At 43.8% G+C, this 9,340-nt stretch overlaps 1 protein-coding gene across 2 annotated transcripts; it reads right to left on the bottom strand.

The window, feature by feature from the left end:
* Window positions 1-780: 780 nt before the first annotated feature.
* LOC118208673 (deoxyribonuclease-1-like) lies at window positions 781-9,078 on the bottom strand. Of its 2 annotated transcripts, none has more exons than XM_035383561.1 (11): window positions 8,981-9,078; window positions 7,631-7,703; window positions 6,837-6,919; window positions 6,499-6,587; window positions 5,669-5,755; window positions 5,119-5,231; window positions 3,689-3,801; window positions 2,451-2,608; window positions 2,001-2,097; window positions 1,498-1,597; window positions 781-1,163 (listed from the first exon to the last, which is right to left on the bottom strand). In XM_035383561.1, exons 3-11 carry the CDS (start codon window positions 6,915-6,917, stop codon window positions 1,036-1,038), a joined length of 966 nt encoding a protein of 321 aa, XP_035239452.1. In that variant the 5' UTR covers window positions 6,918-6,919; window positions 7,631-7,703; window positions 8,981-9,078; the 3' UTR covers window positions 781-1,035. The 2 variants fall into 2 exon arrangements, with proteins under 2 accessions (XP_035239452.1, XP_035239451.1); XM_035383560.1 differs by having other exon boundaries at window positions 6,837-6,922.
* Window positions 9,079-9,340: the final 262 nt, after the last annotated feature.

Here is a 9,340-nt window from a genome sequence, read left to right on the forward strand (position 1 = left end):
TACTAGCCGACTCCTGCTTAGCTTCTGCAATCGAACAGGACAAAACTTTATTAGCTATGCACTCTATAAACACATACAGCACATTGTCTGCTAAATATAAACCAATGAATGACAAGACACAGTTTATTGAACACTGTGAGGTAAATTGTCCTCTGAATTTGACTCATCCTAGTTAGAGAGAGAATGAGAGAGTGAGAGAAAGAGAGCGGGACAGTGAAAGGGAGAGGGAGAGAGAAAGTGGGACAGAGAGAATGAGAGAGTGAGGGGGGAGAGAGAGAGTGAGAAAGAGGGGGAGTGAGAGAGGGAGAGAGAGAAAGTGGGACAGAGAGAATGAGAGAGTGAGGGGGGAGAGAGAGAGTGAGAAAGAGGGGGAGTGAGAGAGGGAGAGAGAGAAAGTGGGACAGAGAGAATGAGAGAGTGAGAGAAAGAGAGCGGGACAGTGAATGGGAGAGGGAGAGAGAAAGTGGGACAGAGAGAATGAGAGAGTGAGGGGGGAGAGAGAGAGTGAGAAAGAGGGGGAGTGAGAGAGGGGGAGAGAGAGAAAGTAGGACAGAGAGAATGAGAGAGTGAGGGGGGAGAGAGAGGGAGAGAGAGGCAAAGGGGACAGACAGGGAGACAGACAGACATGTAGCTGTATAGTATATGCGCAACCCTTATAATGGAGATCTACCATCCGACAAGTATTCCCTCCAACCCTAACAAAGCACCCGCATTCAACAGCTTGTTGAGCTGCTAATCAGTAAAATTAGGTTTGAAATGAAAACCTACAGGCTGGCAGATCTCCATGATCAGGGCTGGGCAGCCCTGCATTTTTAAAATTACAATTGAACAATTTTATTATTCATTTTCTTATGTTATTGATAAGGACATGCTCAAAAAAATGTTTAAAACTAAAAATATAAAACAAAAATATTATTCATTAAAGAACCATGTTTTGTCTCCACTTGTTCAATTACTGAAGTAATTTCTGTGACCAGTGGCGTGCGCACTTTGAGCAGCAGAGTCTTTTAAGGTCCACTGAAGTGAAATCTGAGCTCATTTTTTTTCCTGAGCCATTTGCATGTGCAGCATCTGAATCTGCAGTTTGAGTTTCTCTTGCTTTAGAAGCTGGTTTTTCTTCTTCAGCTCCAGGACTTCCTGGTACAGTTCCTCCGTGTGTGAGTCTGTGAGAGATTGTACATGATACAAATATGCATGTATCAGGCACGTCATTACAACTAAATGACACAATACATAACCAATCACATAAGCTAATGCACAAAAAAGTACATGACAAACCAATACACAGCTGAACCCACAATTACCCACACAATATACAAATTAATACAAAATGGAACACGCAGCACAATACACAGTGCTGCAAATTACACACTAAATGAGTACATTATTAGTTTATTTATACTAAATTAAAAAATGTGTATCTCAAGGCTGTTTACTTGAAGGTATTATTATTATTATTATTATTATTATTATTATTATTATTATTATCATCTGCACCTCCTCCGGAATGTTGCTGCTCTGATCCACGTTTTCGCCCCTCCTGAGGGAGACTCTTCAGTTCCACCTCTACAGGGTAATGATCACTCACGTCCAGCGCCTGATTCAGTCATTAAAATATGGAATTAATCCAAACACACATCGCTACCATAGAGTCTAAAATCACACATCTCTATGGTACTCTAAAATCACACATCTTTACTGTAGAGTCTAAAATCACACATCTCTACCACAGAGTCTAAAATTACACATCTCTACTGTAGAGTCTAAAATCACACATCTCTATGGTACTCTAAAATCACACATCTCTATGGTAGTCTAAAATCACACATCTCTGCCATAGAGACTGCAACCACACATCTGTACCATAGAGTCTGAAATCACACATCTGTACCATAGAGTCTAAACCATTTAAGACACATTGGACTGGAACATTCTGTAGTGAAGAAGGTAAATACAGGTGCAATCAGAGGCATGTTTCACTATAAATGTAAGAGTCTCACCATTTCCTCTGTCAGATTAAAAGCTTTTTGGAAGTTGAACGGTTGGGCTGAGTTCGGCACGATGGCATCCAGCATGTCATCTCCATACACCACTATCCTGCAAGGACAGTCAAGTCCATGAACAATGAAGGTTTGCAGCCCTTTCCACTGTTCTCCTGTAACGTTCCCCTTCTCTGTATTGCTGTGTCACATGGTTTTTCAGATCTAACCCCCCTCTCACCAGATTTTTAAAAATCACAAAATAATCACTGCTTGAAAACCCTGGTTTAGGCTTGAAGAAATTAAATGAAAGTATCGGAAAAAAAGATCGATCTTCTCTCGTTTCGGTTATTGTTGTTAGGGTTAGGGTTGACATTTATTGCTTTTGTGTTTTACGTGCTGAGCCTTGACCTTGTACTGCACGGCGGTGATTGGTGCGTGGTATGGTGATGTCACCCCCACAGCCCCCACCTGTCATAGGTGTGCTCGTTTCCTGTGTTGGCTGTGGTGTCTACGTCGTCCCGGATCAGCCAGTGGAAGTTCCTGTCGCTCCGAATTCGGATGGCCTGCATGCTCCTGCTGGAGACGTAGCCCCCGTCTGCGTTGAAGTCTCCCAAGATCATGATGTTCTGGAGAACAGCCATTTTGGTCAAGGTCCCATCACCATCATCATCATCATCACCATCATCATCATCACATCATCATCATCACATACTCAAACACCGTACAGAAGAATAGAACCCATAATGATGAGATCAGCAATTCAGACCCTCACCGTTTCCCTGGTGGGGTGTTGATAAGACAGCCAATCAGCAGCAAAGTCTTACAGCTTCCATGCGATCATGTGATGTATTTTTGTCAATCACATTGAATCTGCAAGGCCTTGCTGCTGATTGGCTGTCTTATCAACTGGAAATAGATATCAGGGGTGATGTTTTTTTTTTCCAGAAGCATTTCATGGGGCCTCTGAAGTTTGGCCGAATGCTGCCACATCAGGGATGATTAAAGAAATAAAGACAAAGGAAAGCCCCTGTGGTGCCGGGTGATAACTGTTAGTGAGCTTAACCCCGTGAACCCCACACAACTGTAAGTTTAAAAAACATTTTATAATTACCATTGCGCTATTAAAAAACATAACCATCACACAATTACAAAATCACACTGAGGGCTATATCTCCAGCTACCATTCACGCAAGCAAGAGGTTTGCCGTAAATTATACGTTTTATTGTTTTGTACAGTAGTATGTATCACTGAAATATATATGAATATCTTTGTTGTTGCTGTTGTTCTCGTTAGCAATTTCCTTAAGCTATTTTGAGTACTTTCTTTAAATTTCTTTGCTGGCTAAGCAAAGCGTTGACCAGCTTGAAAAGCCACCTGGTTAACTGTGACGTAAATAATGTTTGGAGCAGTATTATCTTTTTGTTAGCAAAATAATTATTTTGGTAGAAAAGCAGCATCGGAAATTCAGTGAATCCAGTGCCGTTTAAGAGATAAATGTCTAGGCCCATTCTATATTGTTTCCAATTCCTTAACCACTTATGTCACAGATGCACCTGTTCTGCACACAGCATTTTGATGTCACAGCTCCACAGGTTCCGCACATGGCACTGTGATGTCACAGTTGCACAGATTCCACACACGGCACTGTGATGTCACAGTTGCACAGGTTCCACACACGGCACTGTGATGTCACAGCCAAGCTTACGTCAGTCTTCCATTTCCTCTTCACGGCCAGGAAGACGTCATACAGCTCGTCCAGCTCCCTCACCGAGTCCGAGGGCTTGGTGTGCACAGGGATCAGCACCAGGTCCTTCAGCACTGCACAGAAAGCCAGCATTACTTCTCACTTCACACATCGCACACATCGCACTGCACACAACGCATTGCACATGGCGTTCAGCATGTGGAACACACTCCTGTCAAACCGAAGGTCCACCACTGCAGCCAGTGAAAATGCCACGTCCAGGCAGCCCACAGCTGCTGCATTTGTCCCAGTTGCACAAGACCATGGGACTGTGACAAAACGAGCCATGCTTGGCTGTGATTGGTCATGCCTGAGATGGTGACATAACCAGCTGTATGCTTGTTTGGGCTTGATTTCGGACAGACGTTGGTTTCAGTGTTTTCTCTTGTCTAGTAAAAATAACAAAAACAATGGGGAAAAAAAAGCGCAACCAGTTTTTCCACTCTTGGCTTTGTGTGCACCTCTGTCTGCTAAAAGCTCAGGGAGGAACAGCATGCGGCAGTACAAACACTGATCCAGTGAAGCACAACACTGTAGCCAGTAAGTCCGGTGTGTTTTACCTGTTATCTAAATGGTAAATGGACTGCATTTATATAGCGCTTTTATCCAAAGTGCTTTACAATTGATGCCTCTCATTCACCCATTCACACACACACACTCACACACCAATGGTGAAAGGCTGCCATGCAAGGTACCAATCAACTCATTGGGAGCAATTAGGGGTTAGGTGACTTGCTCAGGGACACTTCGACACGCCCAGGGCGGGGGATCGAACCGGCAACTCTCCGACTGCCAGACAACCGCTCTTACCTCCTGAGCTATGTCGACTCACGTGTGGTAACCGTGTATGTTATATGTTACCTGTGATTGTCACCTGTATGTTTCTGGTTACCTGTGTGTGTTGTATGTTTCCTGTGATTGTCACCTGTATGTTTCTGGTTACCTGTGTGTGTTGTATGTTTCCTGTGATTGTCACCTGTATGTTTCTGGTTACCTGTGTGTGTTGTATGTTACCTGTGATTGTCACCTGTATGTTTCTGGTTACCTGTGTGTGTTGTATGTTTCCTGTGATTGTCACCTGTATGTTTCTGGTTACCTGTGTGTGTTGTATGTTTCCTGTGATTGTCACCTGTATGTTTCTGGTTACCTGTGTGTGTTGTATGTTACCTGTGATTGTCACCTGTATGTTTCTGGTTACCTGTGTGTGTTGTATGTTTCCTGTGATTGTCACCTGTATGTTTCTGGTTACCTGTGTGTGTTATATGTTACCTGTGATTGTCACCTGTATGTTTCTGGTTACCTGTGTGTGTTGTATGTTTCCTGTGATTGTCACCTGTATGTTTCTGGTTACCTGTGTGTGTTGTATGTTTCCTGTGTGTGTGGCGTGTTACCTGTTGCCATGGATCGGAAGCGCAGGATGTATGGCTCCCTTGCAAACACATCTTCATCCCCAGCCTGAGTGTCCTCATACTGATACGACCCCACAAGGCATACTGAGTCATCCCTGTGCACAGATAAGCAGAGCAGGACCCCACAAGGCTTACTGAGTCATCCCTGTGCACAGATAAGCAGAGCAGGACCCCACAAGGCTTACTGAGTCATCCCTGTGCACAGATAAGCAGAGCAGGACCCCACTATAGCACCACCATCAAATCCGAACAAGTCCAGACATTACCACTGTCGGTCTAAAAATGAGAACGTGTTATACGAGAGAGAGAGAGAGAGTGTGTGTGTGTGTGTGTGTGCATGTACGTATGCACGTGCATGTCTGTGTGTATGTGTCTGTGTCCATGTGTGTAGTGTGTGTGTGCTTGTACGCATGCATGTTCATACAGGTAAAACAATCCTTGGTAAGAATTAACAGAAGCTGTTGAGTTTACCACATAAAGATGCCACTACAGAGACACTCATGACAAACGAGGTTGTGTTTCGTGTCTTCACCTGTAGAGGAAGAGGAACTGCTCCTTGTAGCGTGTGCGGCCCAGACGGGTGCTGATTCTCAGGGTGTAATGGTGCTGGGTATTCACCCTGGGGAGCACAGCACAGGGCCCAGATCGTTACAGTGCATTACACTCCTCTCCTGTCCCTCACTGAACGTGCTGCACTTCACTGGAGCCACACCGGACTCCCGCTCTGTGCTTCAATGGTTCCAAACCAGCAGTGCTTTTCAGTAGATGCTAAAGGCTGAAATCTTTGGGTTTAAACTGAAATGCTAAAGGCTAAAGACTGAAATGTTTGGGATTAAGCTGAAATGCTAAAGGCTAAAGACTGAAATGTTTGGGAACACTGAATCTTTAAGCCTCATCTGAACTGGAAACGGTTTACTCTGGGTCTTATAGGAATTATTTTCTATTTGTGCACCTTTTAACTGAAGCTGAAAAAGAGAGCACTTTAAAACTTCCAAAATCGGCTGTCCTGCCCTGATATGAAACTAAACTGTCCATCAGAGTCCACAAGGCAACACTTTGTATTAAGCAGTCAAAATGAGTTAATTACATTGTAATTACTGTTGTTTTATTACTGTGTGTCAAAATATTGTGGTAAAATATTTAATATAGAACACTAGGTACTTAGATATTTACATGTTATATCTTCATTTCCTCATTCCTAGCCCTAATCATGGTAATAACGCATAAGATCTAATCCTCTAATTGAATCCTTGCTTTGATTTGAGAAATTTGAGAAATTTACAACCAACCCTTGTTACAACTGAACTCATCCACGTCCTGTGCAACCCAGGTCACATCACTAATTACCTGCGCAGTCATTACCTGTTGAGTTCCGTCAGGAAGCGCTCCACGGAAGCCCCGCTCACATCCACCACCTCCAGAATCACTATGATGTCATAGCGGGACACAATCTGTGGCGGGGGAGAGACGTGGAATACTCTGGAGTTCTGTGGGTGTGATGTCATCCCTAACCAATCGCGTGCTGTTGATCAGCTGATACTCTGATATGATTTCAAGCCGAGCCTCAGAGGACAGGACGGCACGACCACGCCACTGCTGTGGGCGTCCCAGCTGCACTCCACACACCCCGCCACTGCTGTGGGCGTCCCAGCTGCACTCCACACATCACGCACACATGTTCCTCAGCAAAAGCCTTTTACCTTGATCAGCGTAGACAGGACGTTTGGGTCTGAGATTTTACTCAAGCCAAACCTCTGAACGTTAAAGGACGCAATCTTCATGGCTGCTGAAAAAAATATGAACGTGACCACCGTGTACCTGTTTCAGTTTCCTTCAGAGAGAGAATATTCCAACACCTGCAGCACAGTCATCCTGTACCTGCAGCACAAACATTCTGTACCCCAACACCTGCAGCACAGCCATCCTGTACCCCAACACCTGCAGAACAAACATTCTGTACCCCAACACCTGCAGCACAAACATTCTGTACCCCAACACCTGCAGCACAGCCATCCTGTACCCCAACACCTGCAGAACAAACATTCTGTACCCCAACACCTGCAGCACAGCCATCCTGTACCCCAACACCTGCAGAACAAACATTCTGTACACCAACACCTGCAGCACAAACATTCTGTAGCCCAGAACAAAACACCCACACTGGCCCTTCCATGTCCCACAAATCCACCATCTGTCCCATGAACACCACAGTTCAGAGTTCTGAACTTTTTAGGAATCAAAAACAAAATTAATTCAACTGAAAGTTAAATTTTATAGCTACTTCTGTGGCTGATTGATCACTCTTTTGACGTAAATGTGTTCCAGCGATCTCACTGCAGTTCAGTTCCCAGGCCTATACCATAATCATCTGTTGACTTGACGCCAACAAGTAACAGCCTGTCTCCCATATTGAAATACATTACTGTGAGACTGTGGGGTTTGAAGGGTTGCACCCATGTCAGGAAATCATGAGTCATTAGAACAGAGATCTTACCTTGCAACTCAGGTATGGATTCAGCTTCTTAAATCAGAAGTGGAGCTTCAATGACTTGTGAAAAATACTCACACTGCAACGTTTGAAGAAGTAAAGTCAGTTCAAGGACAAAAGGTACAATTTACCTGATCTACATATAAAATTTTACCCCTTTACTAATGACAATATTCAGATCAGACATACAGTCAGTGAGCTCCGTAATGTTCAGGACAAAGACATATTTTTTCTTTCTTGATCTGTAACCACACAATTCACACATTCTCAGTTTATATAAGGGACGAATACATTTTGGTTTCACCATGTAGAAACAGCACTTTTTATATCCCCCCCACCCCCCTAAATGGCTTCACAGCTGAAAATGGCTAATCAGTTTCTGATTAGGCATGTGTAGTGTACAATTACTCCCTTAATGCAGGTATAACAGAGCTTTCAGTATCTACTTTTGATTCTAGGTTTTAATTTGCCTCTGGAGTCTGGTATTGCTCTTTGTCAACATGAGGACCAGAGTTGTGCCAGTGAAAGTCAAAGTGGCTATTATGGGGCTGAGAAATAAGAAAAACAGTCAGTGACATCGGCCAAACCTTAGACTTCCCAGAATCGATTGTTTGCAACATTAAGAAGAAAAAAGCACTGGTGCATTCAGTAATCACAAAGGTCTTGATAGGCCAAGGAATGTGTAGTTGATGCAAACCACTGGTTAGCTGTACAAACAGGATGTCCAGGTTACAGTTTGCTAAGAAGTGCCTAAAAGAGCCTGCAGAGTTATACAGTCCAGACCTGGCAGAGCATCACCAGAGTAGATACTCAGTCCCTGGTGATGTCTATGGGTCTGCTAAATGCCTGTAATGCCTGTAATGGGTCACAGTCTTCAAGCAGTCATGGCATGGCAGGAAAGCGCTGGTGCCCTGACATGGAGGACTTTGTATAAAAAATGCTGCAATTTCTACATGGTGAAACTAGCCTGTATTAAAATACCTTTAAATAAAAGCTGAGAACATGGACATGAACCGTATGTGATTTAAAAAATTTTTATTACAAATATTAAATTGCGGAGTACAGAGCCAAATCAAGAATAAAATATGTCTTTGTCACAAACCTTATGGAGCTCACTGTATATTTCTATCCATGAGAATATCAGAAAGCAAGCACATCACAATGTGTATAATCACAACTGTACTATCCAACTGTACTATTACCTCAAAATCAAAAATGCCAAGCTCCCAATCGCTGTTCTTAAATCTTGATTTCATAACGTTCAACACTGCCAGTTCTAAAGATTAAAGGTGCAGTGCTTACTAGATGTCAAACTTTACTTAAAGAAATAAGGACTTAAAGCAATGGGTGTCCTACCTGGAAATCGAACCTGCAACGGTCAGGTCACCAGCTCCCTAACTGCACACCCCACTGCCGCCCCTGAATCCTGGCCCCCGCCTCTCACAGCGTCTCAGGTGAAAGCTTCTTTTTCTGAGCCTCCCCTGTCTTATTTACCTGTCTGAAACACACCCAGGTAACAGTTACCCTGGAATGTGCGCTGAGAGCGTGTTTAACAGCATCACACACTGTAACCCCACAGAACCTCCCCACTCAGCCGCCCCACCGGTCTCTGATGGAGGTAGAGTAAATAACCCAAAACCTGGCAAACAGGTATGACTGTGCTGTAACGCAGTGTATTCGCTTTGTGTTTCTGTGCCTCACTCACACTGACCTGAG

Source organism: Anguilla anguilla, chromosome 11 (genome assembly GCF_013347855.1).
Source record: "Anguilla anguilla isolate fAngAng1 chromosome 11, fAngAng1.pri, whole genome shotgun sequence".
In the NCBI taxonomy this organism is placed as follows: Eukaryota; Metazoa; Chordata; class Actinopteri; order Anguilliformes; family Anguillidae; genus Anguilla; species Anguilla anguilla.

What these genes read in the sequence shown, in the direction of transcription:
- LOC118208673 (XM_035383561.1), bottom strand. Translation starts at nt 6,917, where the DNA reads ATGAAGATTGCGTCCTTTAACGTTCAGAGGTTTGGCTTGAGTAAAATC. An exon ending in AACGAGCACACCTATGACAG is followed by an intron (nt 2,098 to 2,450) that starts GTGGGGGCTGTG and finishes CTGTCCTTGCAG; the next exon opens with GATAGTGGTGTATGGAGATG. An exon ending in GCAGCAACATTCCGGAGGAG is followed by an intron (nt 1,164 to 1,497) that starts GTGCAGATGATA and finishes AATCTCTCACAG; the next exon opens with ACTCACACACGGAGGAACTG.